Genomic DNA, 26,774 nt, shown 5'->3' on the forward strand with positions numbered 1-26,774 from the left:
ATGGTATCAATTTCAGAGAAGTAAATGATGAAAGGTAATGGTCCCAGGACCAATCTGTGAAGGACTCCACTTGTGACTGTCCTCTTTGTAGAGGTGGACTCCCCAATCTTAACTTCCTGGGTCCTGTCTGTGAGCCAGCTGGCTATGCACTGGGTGACATAAGGATTTATGCCTAACCTCATGCATTTGTCAACAATGTTAAGTGGGGTATTGTGTCAAATGCCTTGGCCTGGTCAAGGTAGGCAGTGTGAACCATTTTGTTCTCATCCATTGCTTTGGTGACATTCCCAAGGAGGTCCACTAGGTTGAGCGGGCATGACCTGTCCTTGACAAAACTAAATTGAGTTTGGCCCAGAGTCTGGAGGTTTCCTATGTCATTACTGATTATTTCCATGATATTTCTTTCCATGGCATTGCATATGAGACTGTTGAGACATATGGGTCTGTAGTTTCCAGGGTCTGTAGATGGCCCACCATAATGCAGAGGGATGACTGGTGCTGTTCTCCATTCATGAGGCACAAAGTCTGTTTGGCTGGTACAGTTAAATAGCAATTCCAATGGGCCTGATCAGTCATGTTTCTTGATATTTAGAAGGCATCCTAGAATATTGTCTGGGCCCATTGATGCAGTGTTCTTGGCCTTATGGACCTTTTCCCTAGTGATAAATATGGGGGAGTGATATTTGATGGTATTTCTTGAGGGAAGGTTGAGGGGGAGAGATGGGAAGTTGGAGATGAATTTGTTGGCCAAAAGATTTGCTAAATCTTCTGGCTCAGTATAGCTGGCTCCATTAACAATGAGCTCTGCACACAGTTATATATCGTCTTTGAGGTTGCAGATATAGCTAAAGCATGCCTTGTGGCTGTTCTTGGCCTGGGAGGCCAAATTTATGTCAGATTTCATTTTGGTAGACTTTATTTGTCCTTTGAGTTGTTTGTTTAGTTTGAGAGTGCTTTTATCCTGCTGGATGCTGCAAATGTAGTTTTGCTGATTATTGCCATTCCTTTCTTCCTTCTGTTATACCGTGTCTTGATGATGTGATTCTACCAGGGTGGCTTTGTGTTTTTGAGTTAGTTCTGTGTTTCTTGATGGTTACAGCTGCCTCTATGTAGCTATTAACATGCTTGTATAGGGTGTCTGTGAACAGTTATCCATAGGCAGCAGTGTTCTCAGGGTTTATGGGGGCTTGAAATTTTGCCAGGTTATTACTTAGTAGTAGGAAGTTAGCCTTAGAGTGGTTCCTGAATATTCCAGGGTTAGCTGAGGTTCCAGGTTTTATTTTTACTTCAAAGGAGATCATTTGGTCGTCTGACCTTACCAGAGAAGACATTACACTAGGGGGTGTGCAGCACTCTACCATATTAGATGTTTTTTTCTTATGCAGCCACTTGGTCCTCTGTAAATACTTTTACAATACATTACAAGCTGTATTCTTTTACAAAACATAACAAGCTGCATTCCTAGTCTGCTTCCACCTCCATAGTTTCCTGAGCTATGGTAATCTACCAATACAGCTCAGGCTAATTCAGCAGGGATCAATGTGATGATCATAGTATTGTTGTGTAAGTAAACTTACTCTTATTGTGGACACTATCATTTTTTCTTAGCATGTATCTAACTCTCTTTTCTCTAACCTCCTTTTTTCCTAGGTAAAAAATCTCTGAAGGGTTTAACACTCAAACCACTGATTATATGCAGTTCTGCTCAAGCTTTGAAGACTGATTAGTGGTCATCCTTTCAGGATATAACCCATGCAAACTGGGCTACTGCAGCATTGAGCTTTAAAAACATTTACTGTTATGATTAGTTTATGTACACAACTGTAGTTTACCAAACAATGTTTGAGATGCTCATATGATGCTTTTGATAGATTTGTGCTAGGAGAAAGGGGAAGAACAGCAGTAATGAGGGAATGCCAGCCTGGCGGTTAAACTAGAAAGAACAATAAAAGGAGAAGGGGGCGTTAATACATGCATATGATTATTAGTTGTGCAACACAGAATGATTTCCTCACTATCGCAAACACATGAAGGTCAAATGCCAAATCAGTGTCTGCATGTGTTCCCAAATCTCTGACTACATCGTCTATTCTTAGGTATATATTGTTAACGTACTAATTTGCTTGGGTGACCATCTTTTTGAAAGGTACTACGATGCACTTTTTGGCATTTAGCTTTTGACCATGACTCTGGCACCATTTGTTAGCCTGTCTCAGGCCTTCTTGGAAGGATTTATTGACTGCAGCCAGTTTGCAATCTCCTGTGAACCTGCCAGCCAGAGGTCTTTAATGTTAGCCTAGACCTCAGGGAAGTAGGTGCCAAATAGCAATGGCCCCAACTGTGAGCCCTGAGGCACTTCACTAGTAACTGGCCATTTTGTGGAGATATACTCTCCTATTCTAACTTCCCATGTCCTGTCTGTAAGCCAGCTGACTATCCAGTGTGTGATGTAAGGGGGTTTAGCTAGTTTAGTGAGCTTTTCTACAACACCTGAGTGGGATATGTTGTCAAATGTCTTGGCCAAGTTGAGGCAGGCACTATGCACCATTTTATCCTCATCCATTTCTTTTGTGACCTTCTCAAAAAAGTCCGCCAGGCTGAGTAGGCAAAACCTGCCCATGACAAACCTGAACTGATTTGGGCCCAATGTTTGTAGGTCACCTGTGTTGTCATTTATGAAATTCATGATTTTTATGTCAAAGCTTTGCATATCAAGCTAGTCAGGTTTATAGGTCAGTAATTCCGCAGGTCTGTGGATAACCCTTTCTTGTGTAGTAGGATAACTTTTGCAGTCCACTATTCATTTATCATGAACCCTGTTTAGAGGCTGTAGTTAAGTGATGATTCTAGTCTGGCAGATCATATTTCATGCTTTTAAGCAAGCATCCTGGGATATTATCAGGACCCATCAATGCAGTATTTTTGGCCTTGGAAAATGCCTTGAGTACCTGCTCTCTTGTGATAGTTGGGAGTTATTGATGTGGGTATTTAATGAAGGGCATCTGGTGGAGAGAGAGGGCAAAACTGGAGTTAAACCTGTCAGCCAGGAGGTTTGTTATATCTTCTGGCTCTGTATAGGTGGCACTATGTACAATTAGTTCAGTAGATTTCTGTGTATTGCCTTTGAAGTAACCGACATAGATGAAGAAAGCTTTGTGACTGTCCTTGGCTTGAGAGGCTAATGTTACCTCAAGTTTGTCTTTCGTAGACTTCATTAGCACACTGAGTTGCTTGTTTAGGTTTGAGGAGGGATTTTTTTATTACCTTGCTGAACATTGAATCTCTTCATTTTTTGTCGTAAATTTCCTCTTTTGTTGTACAATCTGTTGATGGTGGGATTCCACCAGGGTAGCTTGTTTCTTGAATTGATCCTGCCCTTAATCCGGGTAGGTGTGGCTGTCTCTGTGCAGCTGCTATTATGATTATACAGGGTTTCTATGAGTAATTCCGCATACACAGCGGTGTTCTCAGGGTGTCACTTAGTAGGCAGTTTGCCCTAGAATAATTCCTAAAAGTTCCAAGTTTAGCCAGTGTCCCTGGTTTTAACTTTATTTCAAAGGAGACAGCAATATGGTTTGAACTAACCCGTGAGGACATTGCAGTAGGAGAGTGCAATGTTCTGCCATGTTTATGTGTTTGTGAGGACTGGGTCATGTATGTTTGCTCCCCTAGTGAGCATACAGACTAACAGGATCAAGGTGCTTGCATCAAGAAAGTCCTGGAATCTCTGGGCCTTCATGTTAGGAGTCATGTATGATTCCCGGTTTATATTTGGGTAGTTGAACTGTGGAAGAACTTTCTAGAAGGTGCCTACCAAGTATACCTGTCTAGGATTGTACCATTAGTGTTCATATATTTTTGGATTACTAGCCTTTGGCCTTTGCATTACTTTGTCAAGGTACATCTTGCAGCCACTTCAGTATGTCTGCATATTAATCTGTCTCTTTTTTCAGAGTTTTATTAGTAAAAGAGTTTTTGATGGGAGTGTTCCACCTGAAATCACCATGCCAACATGTTGCTCCTTCCTGGGATCTTAACTTTCTGCTGTAAAAGTTAACCATATCTCCCTCTGAACCTTCACATCAAACAAATTTAAGATTTATTACTTGGATAACTGTTCCTCTCTTTGCTCAGACATCTGCAAGATAAGTATCTGAGTTGCAAGCTCTCTTTGTGGTTTATCCCTAGCTGGTCAGCTTTGGGCTAGAGAATCAGTAAGAAAACAAATCCCTCATTCATACTCAAAATTTTTTTCAGAGTTTTTTTGAATCAAGCTATCAGTTGCTGTCCCTATACACACACACACACACACACACACACACACACACACACACACACACACACACACACACATATATATATATATATGCACATGTACAAGGAGTTGAATACTGGATTCTTCTGTCTAGATCCAGGACTGGCTTTGCTTGAACCATTGTCTCAGGGCTTTAGCCTCTTTCTCTTTGTTGAAATTAAACCACTGAAGAGCTTGGTGCCCAAACCTGACTTTTAGTCAGCTCAGCTCAACCTGAATAGTACTTTGGGTGCATGGATGATTCTCTGAAGCTTTGGAAGCTGGCTGGCTGTTATATCCTTGGCAGGATATAACCCGTATAGCTAAGGCTACTGCAGCAGTGATCATTCAAACATCTGCTGTTATGGTAAGTTTACTTACATGACTGTACTTTATGTCTCATATATTGAATTTATCAATGCAATTATTTAAGGAAGATTATGATTTAGGCACTCTGTTTTTCATGAAGCAAAATGGATAGAGGTGAAAAAAAAAGAAAAAAAAAACATGGCGAGGAGAGCACAAAAGAAATTACCAGAAATGGTTAGCTGTAAAACTGACCTTAAAAAATGCAGTTATTCAAACAGGTGAGTGAGATTTGGGGTAACTGCTTAATATTCTGAGATTTGTTACTGCAAGTCACAGAATAGCAAGACTGAAAGAACAAAAATGTGTTCTTCCATATACTAACTCTGAGATCACTGTGCTTCAGATTTTTCCTCATTTTTCTGATGTGTAGTGATTTCAGAGTTGATATGTATAGGTTTGAGGGCTGGTAGGCTTGCCCCCATACAAAGAGAACAGCAATGTTCAATACTGACTGTACGTCTGTAGTTTCTTACCTTTCTTTTGTAATTCCTGAGCTCACATTTAAAAGTCTCAGAATTACAATAGGGAGCTTAAATTCTTTGATTACTTTTATATAAATGTAAATGTGCCTATGTCACAAGTGATAATTCAGTAAAGATGTTTAAAAAAGAAACTGGTGGAGTGCATATCTGCAGATATTCAAAAATGAATAGGACAAATAGGAGGAGCAAGGTGAGGCTTGGGGGTAACTATAAATGCTAGAGTTAACATTCAGGTGAACTTGCTGCATCTTAAGGTTTTGTTTTGATGTCTTACCTTCATAAATTTAGAACTAGGATTTTCAGATGAGCAATCTCATAAAACAAAAGCTAGATGCACTGAAGTTATCCAATTCACTCAGCTTCATAGTGCAATTCTTCCTGCTGGCCTTGTGACTATTGACCACTTCGCAATATATAAGAATTGCACTGAAGAAGATACAGCAAAACTAGATAATGTATGCTATAGTCTTAGTATTCAGTATTCCTTAGACTCTAAAGAAAAATATGGAATTGTTGAATGCTTCTTTTTTTATAATGTACAGAGGGGACATAAATACAAAACTCTGAATTTCTCTTTTTAGGGCTCTGAATTTTGGTGGAATTGGAGTTATCATGGCTCATGAAATCCTTCATGCCTTCTATGAGTATGGTAAGTAGATGTAAGTCAGAAATGAAAACATGGATCTGGTGTTGTCATTTTCATTCATTCCTTAAATGTTAGGTTCACCTCCTATCCTTGGATCTGACTCGGCCTCTTTTTCTAGCTTGTGGAACACTGAAACTCTCAAGCTCTTCCCTTTATTCATAACGCCATAGTCACCTAACATACCTCAGACCTTGTCTGCCACCTAAGTGTTGGGACATGGTCACTTCTTACTCTCGAGTTAGTGTATTATTTTCAGTGAGTGAAAGTTAATTGTTTTACTGTAATCTTTCTTGCGCTGTCCTTCCATTACATAATCTTTATAATCTTTTGTTATCTTTATATTTCTATTTTTCTGTGTAAAAGACTCCTATATACTCATTTTCAAGTATCTTTTAAATACCATTGTTGGTATCTCTTTGATACTTAATTACCATTATTACCATTGCTGGTGTTTTCTTACTAGTCTCTGCTTATTTAAAAAAAAAAAAATAGTCTTTCTCTTCTTAGTGTTTTTCCTATTACTTTACCTTATAACTATGTTAGAGAAACCTTCTAGTTTCATAAAGTGCATGGCCTGTGGGTCTATATTGCATGATCGACATTTGAAAATGACGAAGCACCTTTACTTGACATGAAAATGTCGAACGCTAAGTTTGTCGAACGGACAAATCACCGATTTCTTTCTAAGGGAAAGAAATCGGAAGGCCAACAAACAACACAACATAAAAACAAATGTATTTAAGTGGGGGGCTTTGCCCCCGCCCATACCCCCCAACTATGTATTCCAACTCTGAGACCGCACTACAGTCGGGGAAAGGGCAGGTGTGACAGAGTGGCCAAACGATTTCTTTCCCTTGGAAAGAAATCGGTGATTTGGCCATTCGACAAACTTAGTGTTCAACATTTTTGTGTTGAGTAAAGGTGCTTCGACATTTTCATATGTCGGTCATATGATATAGACCCTGGCCTGCAGCCATAATATTCTTATTTCAGCTGGTCATTCAAAATGCATGTACTATTTAGGCCCAGCTCACCTTGATTGTGATTGTGACATTTGTAAGGCCTTCAATCCAAGAGCTGTGATTGACAGAAAGAAAAAATTGATATTACCAGGTCTGCTTCCCTCTAAACCTGCTTTTACAACCTCTGAGGCTCAACCCACAAAAAAGTTGACAAGTAAGTAGATTCTCTACATACAGAATCAAGAAAACGATCCTCAGATCTGACTACTTCTTTTGCCCCCTGGTATCCAAACCTCCCAGTAGAGTGGCTAAAGTATCAGATCTGACCTCTTTGGATCTGAAATCTTAATCAGAAAAATCCCTCAAATCTGATCACTGCAGTTGTTACTGAATCCTGTCTCTTCTTGGTTCCCTTCCCCTTGTTTGGAATGGTCACAGAGATGACATTCTAGACTATCTTCTACAGCATCATCTGTACAGTCATAGTGTCTGACTGAAGCTGATATGGACAGGATGATGAAGAAATTCCTCTGGATGCAGATTCAAATGGGATTTCTTCCGGCTGTGACCCCATCTGGTCCTGAGACCCTTGTCGGTGCTTCTACCCCATTATTGGCTCCTTCCAATCCAACCTTTGGTTTCAGAGCCATCAAATCCAAAAATCCCAGATTTATCCACCTCAGATCTGAAGATGCTGGTATCTTTGACTCCAGTGGCATCTCTGAGTGGTCTGGCGCCAAGCACTTTGGAGCCAGGAGACTCTTGGAGCAGTAGCATTTGTGCAGGATCCAGGGTGCCGAAAGCTGTAGGAGCTGCCTTCTCTGCCCCTTGGATCTTCAGCACTGCATAGCTCAGCTCCAACTCCCTCATTGAGTAGTCTGTCTTTGGGGAAGAGGGGCCTACTGTCTATAAACATGCCTTGTCAGATCTATTGTTGGCTTCCTTTTCTCTGAGGCATTGTGCATTTATAGTAATGGAGAGAGCTTTCTCTGTTCCAGGACTTCAGATTTCTCTTCCCTCTTCGGCTCTGACTACTCATCTTCATTCGACTCTGCATCTAGATTCTCAATCATCTGTACCATTGGGACAGTCAGCCCAAACCAGTCTCCAGAACACCCAACAGGGTATACTAATCTCTTCTGACACTTTTCTGGAGCATCCCACCAAAGAAGTTCCTAGGAAGAAAAAACGTAAAAGAAGGCACTTGGACTCTCCACAAAAGTCTGTCACAGAAGATACCAACACTGATGAGGTGTTAGGGTCTCCAAGATCACCACCCGACGACATCTCATTTGGAGACATCCTAGAACCCCTAGAGCAAAGGGGAAGTTGGTCTCCTGACAACGCTTCCCAAGAGGAGTCAGTATTCCTGGAGGCTTTTGGAGTTGGCCTGTCTACCTCCTGAATGACTCCGCTCACCAAGAAGCTCATTGGTTTGGTCTCTCAATGGGTATGGAAGGAGTCTGATACCATCAAGCCTATCCATAAGAGACCAGATAGGCTCTTGGCACCACTGAAGGACAGAACATATTGGAGCAAGGGAGTACCAGTTGATGTCATGGTCATAGCAGCAGCTATGAAGAAGGAACTAGCGGAGCAAAGTTCCTCCGTCTACCCTCTTACAGTGAGTCTAGAGTGCTGGACAGACTTGGAAAGGATGTCTATGCTTCAGTGACCTTTGTCCTTCAGTTGCTGAATTCCTTGGCACATTTCATGAGACTTCAGAGGGATTTGATTAAGTTGTTGCCAAATCCCTCATTGGGAGTATATCCTCTGAGGCAGAGAGCACTATTGCCTCACAGTAGAGTATTCTTCAGTCCATTTCAAACTTGTCTGTGAGGCTTATCTCCCACACAGCTAAAGGTACCTCACAGGTGGCAGGTTCAGGCATTTCTATCAGAAGACATGCCTGGATGCACTTGTGTGACTTTGTGGAACCCTTCAAATCTTTCTTTGTCAATGCTGCTTTTGACTGAAATTCCTTATGTGGCCCCAAAGTAAAAGACACACTCTCTAGATGTGAGCAGCAAAGAAAAACCCTGTCTGCTAAGAGCATATGTTTTTTGGCCCCTCAACAGACCTTCTCAAAGAACCAACGAGGTGGATGGAAAATGCGATTCGAAAAATCCCAGGGTGCCTTCCAAGATCCAAGTGGCGACAGTTCTTCCAGGGTCAGAGGGGGGAACTCTAATGGAAGATGCTGTTCCCTGTGACAGAGTGGTCCGCATAACCAGAGATCCAGAGATACATTCTCTAACAGGTGCTTTCAATGCTCCTGAAAGGAGGCCTGACTGTCCATCTCCAGAATGGTGTCAAGGGTCATTTATCCCTGCAACAGAGAGCCTGGCAAGAGATTACAGAAGACCCGTAGGTGTGAAGGATAATAGCCAGAGGTTCCCATTCATCCCCACTAGTAATATGCACAATTCCCAATGTTCCACCCAATCAGAGGAAGAAATAGAAATAAAAAAAAGAAATAGAAATAGAAATAAGCTGCTAGAAAAAGAGAGTCATCTAAGAGGTCCCCCCAGACTAGAAAGAGTCCAGAAACTATTTAAGATTCTTTTTATTGCCAAAGAAAATAGGGTACTGGAGACCAATTTTGTTTCTCAACAATCTAAATCAATTGGTTCAGTACATAAAATTCCATACTATCACGGTTCAGTCCATTCTGCCTTTTCTACACAAGGATGATTAGATGTGCTCAACAGATCTTCAGGATGTGTACTATCACATAAAAATGAGCGGATGATCCAGGAGATATCTATGCTTCCAGCTGGGATGCAATCATTACCAATTCAAAGCTCTGTCCTTTGGTCTCACCACAGCCCTCAGGTTGGTTACCAAGTGCATGGCATAGTAGCAGCTTACTTGAGACTGCAGGGATTCCATGTGTTCCGTATTTGGATGACTGCTTCATAACCGCTCCAACCAGTTGTCATCTGATTCAAGCTTGAGACAATATACTGCAGTTATGCTGTCACCTGGGCATTTCAATCAATCACAACAAATCTCATCTCAAACCAACACAGATATTGAAATTCATCGGTGCCTCATTTATCACTCAATACAGTTACTCAAACAGCTTCTCTCCCTCTGAACAGAGTTCAGTTTCTTCATTTCCAAGTCAAAAAGATCATTCAAAGTTCTTCTCTTTCAACTTAACTGATCCTCCTAACTTTGAGATCCATGTCTGCGGCAATTATTTTGGTACTGTTGGCAAGGTACCATATGAGAATTCTTCAGTGGACACTTGCCACTCAATGGTCCATTCTCCATCAACCATTATCCAGTCAGATCAAAATAACACAAGTTTGCAGAAATTATCTTCTATGGTGGATACACTCCAGTCAAGTACAAGAAGGTCGTCCCTTTCTTCTCCAACCCAAGGTCATAATGACCGTGGACGTCTCTCATATTGGGTTTGGAGGGGAACTTCTTTGGAAAGACAGTCCAAAGTACATACTCTCCAGAAGAGGCCAATACACATATCAGTGTCCTGGAAATGAGAGCTGTCCTCTTAGTGTTGCAGGCCTTTCAAGACACTCTCCCCACTGGGACTATTGTGATTCAGATGGACAATATGTCGGTGGTCTGATACATCAGCAAACAAGGGGGACCAAATCTTATCCCCTTTATTGAGAAGCTATGAGAGTATGGCAATGGTTGATTTCATCCAATCACTTTCTGATAGCAATGCACATTCTGGGGAAATCCAGCATGATTGCAGACAAACGAAACACAAGAAACACTTAAAACTGAATAAAATAAAAATGTCAGTTCACGGATTCGAAAGCCCCACTGCACGGAGAGCCCATGGCCACTCCTCTATTCTGTAGATGATAGTTGTTGTCAAAAGTAATAAAACTATTAATGAGGACCATTTTCAAAAGTTGAGAAATTAAAGTAATGGTGTCATGGGTTACCTTGTGTTCTAAAAGCATCTCATTCAACCATTCAAACCTATATCTTGGGGATGGTGGTACAGAGATTTTTGAAGTCATTGGCCACCAAAGTGTCATTGACATCATAGACAATTTCATTCACCTGTGCTAGGAAACTCCACGAATCCTTACAAATCTGTGGTTCCGTTTCTATTATTTTCTTAAGTTCATAGTCCAAATATTGGGCACAGGATGAAGTGATGGATTCCCTACCTTCCACAAGGGGTCTCATAGGAGCGTTAGAGAGACCCTTGTGAATTTTAGGAATGCCAAAGAACACAGGTACTCTAGGTGTAATAGTATTCAAGTAATTATAAAGGTGAATGTCTAGTCTCCTTTCCATGAAAATATCACTTAACTGTGAATAAATCCTTCTATATGCTCCATTCAACTCATTCAATGAGACTTTTTTTATATGTGTCAGTGTTTAAAATCTCCTGCATTTTTCTTTGATACAACTCCACCCCCATGATTACCACCTCACCCCCCTTTTCAGGTTTCATAACCCTTAATTTTTCTCTTTGCAGTAACTCTAAAACAGTTAACTCACTTTCAGTTAAATTATTCGCATAATGTGTGTTCTTGTGTTTCTGCAAACTTTTAAGGTCTAGTTCGCATAATTTCTCATACAAGGCAAGTTTGGGGTGGATGCGGGGTTATGAATCGAACTGAAATTCCACATATTATCACTAGTTCTGTGCAAATTGTCATGATACAACAAGGAAAAATTCATCTTTCTCAAAAACAGTTTCATGTCTATAACAGTTGTAGTAAAATCAAAGGATCTAGATGGCACAAACGTCATGCCTCTAGCTAGTACGTTTGCTACATCCATATCAATGTTCACATCAGAATAATTGTAAACTTTAAAATCTTTCCGGTTATTAAAAATAATGGTGTAGTCATCATTTACTGATTCTTGAGAGGCATCCCCTCCCCCTTGAGACAAACAAGTGGGAACAAGGTCAATGGGGGGCAAGTCCACTACTACATTTATGTCCTCCAGTTCCTCCTCTTAAGCCTGGCCCCTTGAAATCCCATCTCTTGATAAACACCTTGTGCACCTTGTCAAAGTTGACTGTCATTTTTGTTCCTAAGTCTTTCTGACCTTCTTGGACCAACATATTCTAGGTCAGGATTTAGGAACTCATCACCACCTTCTACATCAATTTCCGGTGCACACACAGTATTTTGCTTTAAGTTATCAGAAGGATGGTTTCTTTGAACAAACTTATGATTTTTACGTTTAAACTGAGAAGCTGGTGGTTGTGGGTATGCCAGCCTATTAACATAGTCATTCAGGTCCCTATTTAGTTTATTAGTCTTTCCATTTTTAAGGTTATCTATATAATGGTCAGTACTGTTGAAAATACATGAATATTCATATTTAAAAGTATCAAAAGAAATGTCATCACATATACTTTTCTAACAAAGCCAACATGTTGCTTAGTGTTGATTTCTTTATCATTGTATTTTATCAACAACTCCAGCAGTTCAAATCCAAACCTGTCAAATAATTTAAGCAAGTCAATATGCAAAGGTGAGTCAAGGACTAACCCTGTTGGATACTTCGATAGTCGTAAACCTTTGGGAATAATTTTCAGTCTAAGACATTCCCTCAGGTAAGCATTTTCTAATTAAAGGTTTTTACACCTCAATAATTTTTGATCATATTCATTCAGCTTACCATCAGTTGTAATTTCAGCTTGCCTCTGGTTCGATGAAAAAGAAATGGAAGCATCCAGCCAGTCATTTAGTTGAGGAAATTTGTTTCTAGAAACCAAACCAACTCCTCCAGTGTTGTTGTTAATGGCTTGTCTCCCTGCTGACCTGTTGGAATCTTTTGCTGACTGTAATAAGTAGTTTTTATTAAGAAAACTCATTTGTTCTCCTAAATTTTGCTGTTCTGTTGTAGCTAGGAAGAGTAAAGTATTAAGAAAATTCATACTTGGAGAAACAGCTCCTCCCGGTGGTCGAATAGGTGCAGGAGCTCTTGAAACACCCTGATGTTATGTAGTCCTATCTCGCCGTAATTCTTGCTGGATGGGTTCGGAGACAATATTCGGCTCCGACTCAGTCTATACTGAAGCTCGCGAGCATTTCACTGGCCCGAAGCTAGCCCCTGTCCCATGGTGCCTCACGGCAATTCCCCAGATCTTGTTGGCCGCGAAAGCTTTAAGGTTGTGTCTTACTGACTCGTTGGCTAAGTAGAAAGATATTTTACTTATTTAGCCCTTTTCTACCACCTTTTTCACAGGAAGATACAGCCAGTACTCCACTCCAAGCGACTCAAAGCCAGTAAAACTCCAAAATCGAGCACGATATATTAAAGAAGAATTTTATTGACGTTAGCGCTTTCACAGGTACCCCTGCTTCATCAGACGTTACAAATAAATCATCTCCATGCAGCATTATATACCAAATTTTGAAATACATCATTTCCTGTTCAACCTCACTTCCTATTAAAATAAGACAAACTCTGCCTTAAAGTGATACTAATCCTATAAACATCAGCCACACACATAAAACTAAATTAAACAACTAGACGTCTTTCAAAACTAATATCTGACAAACATAATAAAATCCTTCATCAAACATACAATGTATATATAAAATCAGTCACCTGACAGGTAGAAAATAAAAAATATGAAAATAAAAAGTAAAACATCTACTAGCAGTCATCATGTTGTAGTCATGTTATGCTTCATATCATGACAAGGATCTGATATCTAAAAATTTTTATACAAAACACGTGAAACAGTGCCTACTCTAAAATCTGATCACAGATATCCTGAACTAAGGTGCATATATGTTAAACATAAAAATACAATAGCTAAGATAACGTAGTAACAATTATATCATCTCAACCTGTCATAATAGAATAGTGCCTTCAACACATTGGCCATTAAGGTCCACATATGACCTAGCGTTTAATAGATCTCTTTTTTAACCATGGTCTCAAAGGAACACTTTCATTCAGCCCTCGTTCACGATGGGCTGCAAGGCGCAAAATCCATTCAATCTCTGATAACTCAGTTTGATTTACTAGATCCCCCCCCCCTTGAACTCACTTTCTGTACATGTATATATATATATATATCTTAATAGTTTCTTCTGTATTGTGCTTCTGTTTTTTGAAAGTTTTCAATCCTTATCCCCCCCCCCCTTAGGACTGTATGGCCCACTTAAATTAGAGGCCATAGTGCCAGTTTAACTTAGAGGGCCTTTCCTCCCTGTGTGTGTGAATGTTATAAAAAAAAATAAAAAATAACTTTTCTTCTTCCTTACACCTTTATTTTTTAGTCTTTAACTATGTCTAAAGATAAAGATAAGGATCATCGCCCTTTGGGCTTCAAAAAATGTGACAGGTGTGCGCAGAAAATGTCTCTTACAGACAGCCACACCAGTTGCGTATATTGTCTGTGCGAAGCCCATTTACAGGAACCTTGCACCTTCTGTCACGCTTTTAGTACAAGAGTGTTAAACGAAAGGAAGAGAAAGCTTATTGACATGGGTCTCATGACCAGTTCCTTCCAGGAACAGCTGGAACTTGGTCAGGCGGCACCAAAATCTTCAAAAAGAAAATCATCTGGCCAGATTTCGGAGCAGACCAAAAAGTCTAAAGCATCGGAACCAAGGAGTTCCGGTTCCGACTCTACTTCATCTTCGGTGCAGTCTATTCCATCGGTTCCGAGACAGTCTTCGGTACCAAAGGTTTTGCCTGACATCGAGACTGTATCTCCTATTTTGAGATCTCCTATTTTGGAGAGAAGGAGGTCTCCTTCAGTCTCCAGCAGATCCTCCAGGACCCTATCAGATGAGGACATTGAGAGGGTGGTGAAGCGGTTGCTTTTGAATCCAGCTTTGGCTAGAAAATTGGCCCTTCCAGATCCAAAGGTCTCAAGAGCCGTCCCCCGTACCGATCACCGTTCCTCCTCTGACTGCTTCGCTCTCAGAGCCTATTACGTCAGGTTCCTCTGTCTTGGACCCTTCGGCTCTGGGGATTCAGCCTGTTTCCTCAGAGCCAATTACTCTATCCTCGATGGCTCAGTCTGGAGACGAGGGTTCTGGGAGCCGACACTCTCGTGTTGACTCCGAGGGGGACAGTCACCCTGGGTTCTTTTCAGAACCAACCCTCCCTCTCGGAGCCTCGGCTCAACTCAGCACGGCTCCCACTTCTGCTTCGGAGCCGTTCCCTCTTGCTAGGAGTCGACCATCCACCCCCCTTGGAGCGGAGGTCTTCTTCAGAGTGGGGGGGGGGAGGGTTTCAAAGTCATAGAGAAGGCTTTATCCTCTGCCAAAGCCATTCCTTTGGAACTTGTGTCCCACCAGCAGCAGGCAGCAACCTCTTCTCCCCTGCCACCCCCACAGCATAGGGAACCAGAGGCCCAAGTAGCCCCCATTGGAGGCGCCCCCTCTTCCAAGACCACCCCAGATTATCCCACTGGAGAGATCCCTCGGAAGAGGTTTTGTAAGAGGAAACATGTCCACTCCCCTGAGTCTGTCACATCAGACACTGATTTAGAGGAATCAGAAGGGTCCCCTAGATCACACTCTGAGGATGTCTCCTTCTCTGACATTCTAGAAATCCTTAGACAGAGGGGTGATTGGAAGACCTCTAACCCTACTGAGAGTGAATCAGTGTATCTTGAGGCCTTTGGCTCCCGACCTTCCAGCTCTTGGGTGACACCACCTTATGACCAACTTTTGGGTGCCATTTCGCGGAAAGCATGGACCACTCCAGATTCAGTGGAGGCCATCCCAAGGAGACCAAACAAATTTATGACAGCACCTGAGGGCAAGTCTTTCCTTAGCAAGGGAGTTCCAGTTGATGCTATGGTATTAGCAGCGGAAACCAAGAAGGAATTATCTGGGACGTCTTCTAATATGTATCCTCCTAACAAGGAGTCCAGGACGATGGATAGGTACGGGAAGCATAATTTTTCTTCAGCAGCATTTACACTTTTGTTGTATCTTTCAGCTTTTCCCTGTTAGGGGTCGCCACAGCGGAACTCCGGTCCACTAATGATTGGCAGCAGATTTTTACGTACCGAGTTGCCAGCCCTGACGTACAACCTTCAACGAAGGTACGCCCATTCACGCATGTCTCCACACAGAAGACGCTTCAGCTGAGAATCGAAAAGGACGATGTCTTGCTGTGAGGCGGCAACGCTACTGCAGCACCACTGTAAGATCGCTAAATTACCTGACTCATTTCACTCGTCTTCAGAGGGATCTCCTGAAAGAGTTAGGAGATACCCTTAAGGGTTCAGTAGCTTTGGGTTCCATTGACAAGGTTTCCACACAGCTCTCCACCATTACTTCCATAGCTAACTCCTCCATCCATAAGGCTGATCTCATATGCGGCAGATGGAGCGAGCAGGGCAACTGCAGCAGGAATAGCCCTCAGGAGACATTTGTGGATGTGTCTTTGTAATTTTATGGAATCCTTCAAGTCTTCCTTCACTAATGTTCCCTTCGATGGTTCATCTCTTTTTGGACCCCAAGTGAAAGAGACTTTGATTAGGTGCGAGCAGGAAGGAAAAACTTATCTGCCATTGGAGTCCATTTCTCTCTACCATCCAGACCCTATCCCAAGGGTAATACAGGAGGGAAAATGTGGTTCCGCAAATCCCAAAAAGTTTTTCCTCAGGCACAAGGTCAACCCTCCCCCAGGGGCAGAGGGGGAGGATATAATGGAAGATGCCACCCTTGTGGCAGAGGAGGTCCGCAACATCAGGGAGACAGAGAAGCTTTCTCTGATCGTCCCTTCCATCGACCCTGAGGGGTTGCCCGACTGTCCGTCTCTGGAGGCAGTCGGGGGTTGTATATCGCTGTACCCAAATGCCTGGCTAACTGTCGCTCAAGATCGTTGGGTCAGAGGTTACCTGATTCCCTTTATTTCTGAACCCCCAACAAACTGGTCTCTTCCAGACGTACCACCCATCCAACTAGACTGTGAAACATCAGAGGTCATCTCGTTGCTACAAAAAAAGAGTCATCCAAGAAGTCCCCGCAGAGCAAGTAGGATCCAGAACTTACTCTCGATTCTTTTTAGTCCCAAAAAAGACAGGACTGGAGATCAATTCTAGATCTCAGCAGGCTCAACAAGCATGTATGAAAATCAAGTTCCGAATGGTCACTCTGCAGTCAATATTTCCCTTTATCGGGAAAGACAACTGGATGTGCTCAATCAATCTCCAGGATGCGTACTACCACATCAAAATGGACAGGCGCTCCAGGAGACACTTACGCTTCCGGCTGGAAGCCAGCCATTTTCAGTTCAGAACACTGCCCTTTAGCCTCACTACAGCCCACAGAGTGTTTACCAAATGCACGGCAGTGGTAACGGCTCACCTCAGAGGTCAAGGATTCCAGGTGTTTCCGTACCTAGACGACTGGCTCCTCACTGCTGCCACTGAGCATCAACTCATAAGGACCAGGGAAGAGACTCTATCCTTGTGCAGCAGCCTAGCCATCACTGTTAACTTGCAAAAGTCAGTCTTATCTCCCTCGCAGCATATTATATATCTAGGCTCAGAAATAGACACAGCTACCATGTCAGTAAAGCTAACACAGGAAAGAGTGGAATCTCTATGCAGTCAGATCAGGTCCTTATTAAACAAAGAGTCCAGGCCAGAGTAGTCCTTCAAGTCCTAGGGACTATGGCTTTTGCCATCTTATTAGTTCCTCTTGCTTGTCTACATATGAGGATTCTCCAGTGGATGCTGTTTGCAAAATGGTCTATGCAAGACCTTCCATTATCTCACCAGATATTAATAACAAACTCATGCAAAAGGGATCTGACATGGTGGTTACACACGAAACAATTTGTCATAGATCATCCACTTGTTCCTCCCCAAGAGAAAGCAGTTTTGACCACGACGCTTCCCAGATAGGGGAGGGGGGGGGGGCATTATCTGGGAAACACGAGAACCGCTTAGACATCAATGTTCTGGAGATGAGAGTGGTGCTATATGCATTGCAAGCACTTCACAGCTTTCTTCCCACTGGAACGATTGCGATTCAGTTAGACAACATGTCTGTGTACATAAACAGACAAGGGGGAACCAAGTCTTACCCACTTTGCAGAGAGGCCTTAAGAGTTTGGAAATGGGTGATGGGTACTCAACACTTCCTGATAGCAATGCATATCCCGGGGAAATCCAATGTAATAGCGGACAAACTCAGCTGAGCAATTCTGATGCCTCATGAGTGGTCCCTGAATCCAATGGTTGCGAAAGAGATCTTTCACAAATGGGGCCAGCCTTGCTGCGATCTGTTTGCCACTCACCTGAACACCAAATGCAGCAGCTACTTTGCCCTCATTCCCCATCCAGGGATATCACCCAGGGATGCTCTAGTTCACGATTGGCCCCCGGGACTTTCTTTATGCCTTTCCTCCCCTTTCACTCATACCCAAAGTAATACAGAAAGCAAGACAGTTGAGGAGTTCCTTGATCCTCATTGCTCCTTACTGGCCTCGACAAGTTTGGTTTCCTTTCCTGTGGCCCTACCTTTTGGAGGAACCATGGATTCTGGATCCATCTCCAGATCTCCTGATTCATCAGTTGGGACAGTTCCACCCCTCCATCCACACCCTCAAATTGACAGCATGGCTGCTCCAATTCCACATATAGCCAGGTGCATTCCCTCATCTCCAACGGTCAAACACATCCTAATTTCATCCCATAAACCTTCCACTCAGAAACTATATTCTAGCAAATGGAAAAGGTTTTCCCTTTGGGCTACAAACTGGGGCTTAGATCCATTTACAGCTCCTTTAGAATCCATTTTATCCTTCCTAACAACAATTTTTCATGAAGGAGCGGCAATTAGCTGCCATTTCCAGTTTCCATTTTGGTGTCATGGGAAATCCAATCATGCAACACTCCCTCTGTAAAACCTTCTTAAAAGGAGTTCTTCTTCTTAGGCCCCCAATAAAACAACCTTTAGAAGCGTGGGACTTTAGTCCTCTCATCTTTGATGTCTGCACCCTTTGAACCATCCTCGTCCTCAGACTTAAAATTGTTATCATGGAAAACCCTGTTCTTGGTAGCTATAACATTGGCTAGGAGAGTCTCGGAACTTCAAGCCCTAACTATTCAATCTGCTTACATTATCTTTCACAAGGATAGAGTCTCTCTTAGGACAAACATTTCCTTTCTCCCTAAGGTATGCTCAGAACACAACCTGAATGCTACCATTGAGCTACCTGTGTTTTTTCCAAACCACTCTAATAAATCAGAGTATAGACTTCACCAGCTAGATGTCCATAGGATACTCAGATTCTATATACACAGGACAAGAGAATTCAGGAAATTTGATCACCCTTTTGTTTCCTTTTCTGACATCAGGAAAGGCTTACCTGTTTCAAAAATTACTCTTTCAAAATGGCTTTCGGATTGCATATCCTTTGCTTATCAACAAGCTAGTAGACAGTTACCGTTAAAAGCTAAATGTCACACTACTAGGGCTGTAGCTACTTCGTGTGCCTTTAGATCTAGGCTCCCAATTGATTCTATTTGTGCAGCAACTACTTGGGCAAGACCACATACATTTGTCACTCATTACAAATTGGATTTGGCCTCCCGGGACAGGTCATTCTTTGGGTCCACTGTGCTGAAGAGTCTCTTCGCTTGAGCCACCCGGGATAAAGGTGCTAGGGACGCTGTCCCATCCAGCAAGAATTACGGCAAGATAGGACTACATAACATAAAGAAGTTATGTACTAACCATAACGTTTCATGTTTGTAGTCCATCTTGCCTATATTCTTGCGTCCCTACCTCCAACCCCCTTCCCGTTTCTGGGGGATCTAGTGGACCTTTTTTTTGGGGCTGCCTGACCTTGCTGTTTATTGTCCACCTGGAATGGATTATGTTTCTAATCCTTTCCTGTATTTTTACAGCTTTTTTCTTATTATTATTATTACCTGATAGGTATTTATTACTTTCTTGCAAACTAGATCTGGGGAATTGCTGTGAGGCACCATGGGATAGGGGCTAGCCTCGAGCCAGTAAAAAAGCTCTCGAGCTTCGAGCTTTAGTATAGGCTGAGTCGGAGCCGAATATTGGTTCTGAACCCATCCAGCAAGAATATAGGCGAGATGGACTACAAACATGGAACGTTATGGTAAGTACATAACTTCTTTTTCACTGAAACGTTCATAAAGGACATCACTTCTCAGAAAGTTGCAAAATTAGGGCAGTCAAGTTTTCTATACTTTTTTTCTGTGGATTCCTGTTGGTCTTGCCCTAATGAAATAGCTCCCAAAGAGGTTTCTGTCACACTACCAGACTCCATACTCCAAAAGAAACACAAGAAACACTCAAAACTGAATAAAATAAAAATGGCAGTTCACGGATTCTACTGGCAGCAAGATGAGGTGAAACACAAGTCCACAATGCTGTAGAAACACACAAAATCCTTTATTCTTTAAAATAAAATATCCTGTTAGCATTTTTGTTTAAACTAAGTGTTAAACTTCATCAGACAAGTGTTAGACACATTCACTTCCTTTTTAAACTTCCTTTAACGTTGATTGGTTAAACAACTCATTAATATTAATAAAATTAGGAACACATCACATAGTCGTAAACATGAGCACCTATTCATTCTAGATACCTCTGCTCACTGCTACTTATAATTATTACATATATAACTAGATTCTGAGGAACTATGAAATAAGATTCATTTAAATTTTTTTAAAAATAGTTTAAGACCAGTGTTAAAAACTTTTCTAATAAACTTTTTTTGTGTATGAAAACTGGGTTTTAACATCAAAACACTGCATGTGCTTTCAGTGAGTTAACATCTCATAAAAAACATTTCTTAAAAATGGTCAACCACACCTGTTGCATAAATATGCACAAATGCAATAATTTAAGTATAACAAATCTTTAAAAATGTATAAAAAATCTTGCATCAAATGAAAAAAACTTATAACAGGTAAAATGTGTATGTATAAATAAATTTTAACTAGCTGGTACTACCTTCACTTTTTTCCTTTCAAGAGCTTTTAACTTCAACATAGGGGCTACGCTCATTCAAACCTGGCCAACTATCCGCTTGTAAGCAGATTTGCCACCTGAGTTCTTTTATCTCTAAAAGTAGCCCCCATGGCTTGTTGTCCTGTATGAGTACTGAATCTATAGCCATTAAGCTAAACTTGTGTTCACTGTTGCAATTAATATGTTTAGCCAGGGCATTATTCTGATTTAGTTTCTTTATCGCATATTCATGCTCATAAATTCTCTGCCAGAGTTTTCTTTCCATTTTCCCAATTTAGAAACCCTGGCAGGAAGAGCAGGATGCCAAATAGACTGCTGCTTTAGAACAAAAATTATATTTACTGTTCATTTATATTTTGTGTCCCTCACTGTGAAACTATTAGCTACTTGAACCTTGTAGCACCAGGAACATGCCCCACACTTAGTCATTCCTTGTCCACCTCGTGACTCAGTTACCTGCTTTGTAACTTTGTGAGTCTTTTAAATTGGGCCCTTTCCTATATATAATCGTGGGATTATGCCCCACATATTGTCTCATGTAGGAATCTTCCAATAATATGGGCCAGTTTGTTTTCAAAGATTGATCTTAATGCTTAGGCCTCCTTACTGTAAGTAATAACTAGTGCTTTAGTAAAATCTGATGAAACTTCTCTTGTTTCATTAGAACTAAAAATCTGAGAACTAGACTCCTAAAACACTGCATCTGTGTGAAAGTCTGTTAATTCTACAGATGCATGTTGCTTATCTAGTATTGGCTTGAAATGACCATTTAGTCTTTTGATTTTAACTTCTTCCCCCATTTCCTCAGTGAGTTTCACTGGGTAGGCCCTTCTAAGGAACATGAAATGCAAGAAATCACACTCATCAAGAAAGTCTTTAAAAGAGGTGGTCATTCGGGCAGCTCAAACTAATTGTCCCTTGATGACCGACCTCTTTTGATGAAACGGATGTGAGCTACTAAAATGAAGGAAGGAATTGGAGTATGTTTCCTTCCTAAAAATTCTAGCCACATATCTATTGTTGGAAAAGTCTTTGCTTTTGCTTTTGATTGCAGACAAGTTAAGCAAGTCTATTTTAAGGGTCTGTATTATATAGCCGAAAACTTAAAATCTTGAGCGCTCACATGAACAAATATGCAGGTACTCAAAATCGCTATTGTGGGGGCTGCACCCACCACTTAATATATATTCCAACTCAGAGATCACACTACAGTGAGGAAAGGGCAACTATCCCAATCTCCATTGTACTGTGATCCAAAAAAATGAATATCGAATATCTGCATTTTTGCTCATGTGAGCACTCGAGATTTTATGTTTTGGCGATCTAAAGTGGACCCTATTTTAATGCCTCATGAATGGTCCCTCAATATGAAGGTTGCGTAAGGGATTTTCCATCGATGGGGCCAACCATGCTGTGACCTCTTTGCATCTCCCCTCAACAACAAGTGCAGCAGTGGGAGTCACAGAGGGACAATCTACTTCACGACTGGCCCCCAGTCTCCTTTCTAAGAGGAACTTTTCTACTTAGACCTCCATTATAATATTCCACTTCTCCTTTGGATCTGATCATTGTTTTGCAAACTTTAAAACAACCTCCATTTGAAGCATCAGCTAAGTGTGGTCTAAAATTCTTGACTTGGAAATCTATCTTTTTGGTGGCTATTACCACTGCCAGAAGAGTATCAGAATTATAGGCCCTGTCATCTAAATCTCCTTATTTGATTTTTCATAGCGTATCCTTATGGACCAATCCTTTCTTTCTTCCTAAAGTGGTGTCAGAATCCAATATTAATCAAGTTATCAACCTTCCAGTCATCTTTCCAAATTTCACAAGTAAAGGAAAGTATATGTTACACCTTTTTGATGTTTACAGGCAATTACAGATCTATCTACATAGTACCAAAATTGTGAGGGACTCAGAACAATTATTTGTTTATTTTTCAGAATCAAAATGAGACAACCCAGTTACTAAAGTGACTTTTGCCAAATTTGTTTGTTTACAAAAAATTGCGTTTGTCTTTATCAAAACCTCATTCCACCAGGTCTGTGGGAACTTCCTCAGCCTTTTTATCTAGATCTTCATTGGATGATATTTGTGCAGCCACAACTGTGGGTAATCCTTATACATTTGTTGATCATTACAAATTGGATCTGGTATCTAGTGGAAGAGCAACATTTTGCTCAGAGGTGCTCCGGAATATCCTTCCTTAGAGTTCTCCTGGGATTTAGGTAGCTGGGGACTCTATCCCAATAGTTGAGGAATGAATGAAAATGACAACATCAGATGAGAAAGTTATGTACTCGCCATAATGTTCCATCTGTTTTGCCAATTTTCATTCATCCTCAACTTCCCCCACCAACCCCCGTAGTGTTTGATTCTTGGAAGGATCGAAAAATGCTGGAGGAACTACTGATGTTAAGTTGTCAATCTCGCCTTCATTCTTGCTGGATGGGTTCGGAGCCGATCCTCGGCTCCGACTCGGCACTTACTTTGCTTGAGAACTCCTTTTACCAGCTCGAGGCAACCCTATATCCCATGATGCAAGGCGAGACTACCTCAGATCTCGTTTTGCAAAGAGGTCTCTTTTTTGCCAGCTCAGGTGAGTTTGAATTTTCAAACAATTTAGTCAGGGTTTTACTCTCCCTTTTCTTCTTAGTATTAAATAGTGTGTAGTTTTCTACAGCCCACCCTATTTCCCTTTTAATTAAACTTTCTGTAAAGTTAATAATTTTTCAGTTAGGCCTAGGCCTCCCTTTCTTAATCCCTTTCTGTGTGTGTTTTTGGGGATTAATAGTGTGACTATTTTAGTGTGTGTGTGTGTTTTTGCTTAGACTATGTCTAGGGAAGGAAAGGTCTCAGGCTTCAAGAAGTGTAACTCGTGCTGTCAGAAGATGTCTCTGACAGACGGTCACACTTCTTGTGTTTACTGCCTGGGGCCTTTACACCTGCAGGACTCCTGTGCTATATGTCATTCTTTTAGCCAGAGAGTCCTGCAGGAGAGGAGGAACAAGTTAATCCTCCGTGGCTTATTAAAGCCACAAGGTTCACCCACTAAAACTGGGTCGAGTAAACCTTCAAAGCCACCTAAGGTTCAGGCTACAGTAGTTAAGCCTTCCCCGGTGGCTCCGACTCCTTTGGAGTCGAGATCGGCTCCGGCTGGAGCCGATCTTTCTTCCTCTGATGTGGCAGTGTCGGTTCCTACTGGCTCCGACACTCAGTTTACAGTTGCCTTGTCGGCTCCGGCTGGCGCCGACGTGTTATCCAGTATCGGAGCCGAAAAGTCTTCGGCTCCATCTGGAACCCAGAGGATGTTGGCTCCGATGGCTTCATCCAAGAAGAGATCTTGGTCCCCTTCTTTGGAGTCGATCCACTCTGCTCCGAGGTCTCCTCTTTTGTCGGAACGGAGTCATCGGAGCCGATCTTCGAGATCTTCCAGGCTGTCTGACCACGATTTAGAGAGGGTGGTAAGCAGGCTGTTGAAGTCACAGGCACTAGCCCAAATGCTCCATAGCCCGTCTCAGCAGACTTCGGCTATTGCTCTTCCCCTTGAACTTCCTCCTCCGACTCTCCTCCAGAGTTCGGAGCCGGAGCTTCTCGGGACAGCGACCGTGTCGGCGCCGGAGCCGATACATCCCCTTTTGGCTCCGTCGTCTTCGGCTCCGATCTCCTCCATGAGACCTTCCTTGGAGGGATCCTCCAATCTAAACAGAGCTTCTCGGGACAGCGACCGTGTCGGCGCCGGAGCCGATACATCCCCTTTCGGCTCCGTTGTCTTCGGCTCCGATCTCCTCCATGAGTCCTTCCTTGGAGGGATCCGGTCGTTGAGTTTCCCCTTGTCGGCTCCGAGGGGGCGAGTGTTATCGGACCCTTGTCCGACCCCGCTCTCCCTCTCGGAGCTTCGGCTTTGGTGAGCTCGGCACCGACATCGGCCTCGGAGCCTTCTCTCTCAGTGGAGCCAGGAATTCCTCTTTCTTCGGAACGGGACTATTCCGGTCTCCCTGGGAGGGGAGCCTTTGAGGTGATGAGGAGTGTCCTGGCACCTGAGCCAGGTCAACGGTCCATCCCTTTAGCTCCTCCCTCTTCGGTGCCTGTTGATGTCTCTTGCCAGCCTCTTGCTCTCAGGCCCAGGGATCCATCGCCCCAGGTTTCCCCATTGGGAATAACTTCCTCTTCCGAGGTTTCTCCTGACCCCGCAGGGGAACCCCCTCGGAAGAGGATGTGTAAGAGGAAACACACAGACTCCCCTGAGTCTACAACATCTGATACCGACTTAGATGAGTCGGAGGGTTCCCCACAGTCCCCCTCTGAGGATGTCTCCTTTTCAGACATTCTTGAACTCCTCAAACAGAGGGGGAACTGGCCTTCCATTGACCCCTCCGAGGATGAGTCGGTATACCTGCAGGCTTTTGGATCCCGACCCTCCACCTCCTGGGTGTCTCCGCCTTTCGACCCACTTATGCAGGTAGTGGCTCGGAAGGCGTGGGCAGCCCCAGATTCTGTGGAACCTGTCCCCAGGAGGCCATCCAAATTTATTACGGCCCCTTCAGACAAGCAGTTTCTTTATAAGGGCGTCTCTGTGGATGCTATGGTGGTGGCGGCGGCCACCAAGAAGGAACTTCCGGATCCTTCCGTGCCTGTCCATCCTCCTAACAAAGATTCTAGGACCATGGATAGGTTTGGTAAGCGGATGTTTTCTTCAGCGAACTTTGCTATGCGTTCGCTGAACTACCTTTGTCATTTCACCAGACTTCAAAGAGATATTCTCAAGGAACTAGGTGAAGTGGTTCAGGATCCTTCAGCTGCTGGGGCTCAAGACAAGATTGCCTCACAGCTAGCTATCCTAAATTCTTTAACCAACTCCTCCATGCGTCTCATATCCTATGCAGCCGATGGAGCGAGCAGAGCCGCGGGCACAGGAGTGGCTCTTAGACGTCAGGCCTGGATGCGGCTTTGTAATTTCGCGGACCCCTTTAAGGCGTCCTTCACCAATACCCCCTTTGACGGTTCGGCTTTGTTCGGACCTCAGGTGAAGGAAACCTTGACCAGGTGTGAGCAAGACGGCAAAACTCTTTCTGCTGTAGGAGTCCATTTTTCCACCCCTTCTAGACCCTATCCCAAGGGTCAGAAAGGAGGAAAGATGTGGTTCCGTAAAGCCCAAGGAGCAGCGCCAGACACACGTGGTCAGTTTACCCCCAGAGGCAGAGGGGGTAACAATAATAGACGCCGCCCTAGAGGCAGGGGGTGTCCCCAGAATCAGGGCAACAGGGAGCCTCTTCCTGATAAGCCCTTTCAGCATCCCTGAGGTGTTGCCCGACTGTCCACCCTTGGAGGCAGTCGGGGGAAGGATATCGCTGTACCCAGTAGCCTGGCGTTCCCTCTCACAAGACATGTGGGTACAGTCGATCATATCCGAGGGTTACAAAATCCCTTCGAAAGGTATCCCAGACCTCACCAATCCCTTCCAGACATCTCACCCGGTCAAAGGGATTTGGCAGAACAGGAGGTTTCAAAGCTCCTAGAAAAAAGAGCCGTCCAGACTGTGCCAGCAGACCAAGTAGGATCCGGCGTCTACTCGAGATTCTTTTTGGTCCCCATAAGGACGGGAGATTGGAGACCTATTTTAGACCTGAGCAATCTAAACAGATTTGTCAAGAAGGCAAGATTCCGGATGGTCACGCTTCAGTCCATTCTGCCCTTTCTGGGCAAGGACAACTGGATGTGCTCGATAGACCTTCAGGACGCGTACTATCACATAAAGATACACAGACGCTCCAGGAGGTTTCTCCGCTTTCGGCTAGGGACCAGTCATTATCAATTCAGAGCCCTGCCCTTTGGCCTCACTTCAGCCCCCAGAGTGTTTACCAAATGCATGGCAGTGGTCACAGCTCATCTGAGACATCAAGGATTCCAAGTGTTTCCTTATTTAGACGACTGGCTCCTCTCTGCCACCACCAAGCATCAGCTTCTTCAGAGCAGAGACTACACTCTGCAGCTTTGCAAAAGGTTGGGAATATCGGTGAATTTCGAAAAATCTTCTCTGCTGCCTTGCCAATCTATCGCCTTTAT

The 26,774-nt window shown here is 42.9% G+C and overlaps 1 protein-coding gene across 2 annotated transcripts in view; it reads left to right on the forward strand.

The window, feature by feature from the left end:
- The window catches only part of LOC122808703 (endothelin-converting enzyme 1-like), a 1,298,251-nt gene that overhangs the window by 966,263 nt on the left and 305,214 nt on the right, over window positions 1-26,774 (forward strand). For both annotated transcript variants that reach the window (XM_044079690.1, XM_044079691.1), the window contains one exon: window positions 5,727-5,794. In XM_044079690.1, the coding sequence (XP_043935625.1) occupies window positions 5,727-5,794 (68 nt within the window). The remainder of the gene's footprint in view (window positions 1-5,726; window positions 5,795-26,774) is intronic.

Source organism: Protopterus annectens, chromosome 8.part0, assembly GCF_019279795.1.
Source record: "Protopterus annectens isolate FY-2018-M chromosome 8.part0, PAN1.0, whole genome shotgun sequence".
Taxonomy (NCBI): Eukaryota; Metazoa; Chordata; order Ceratodontiformes; family Protopteridae; genus Protopterus; species Protopterus annectens.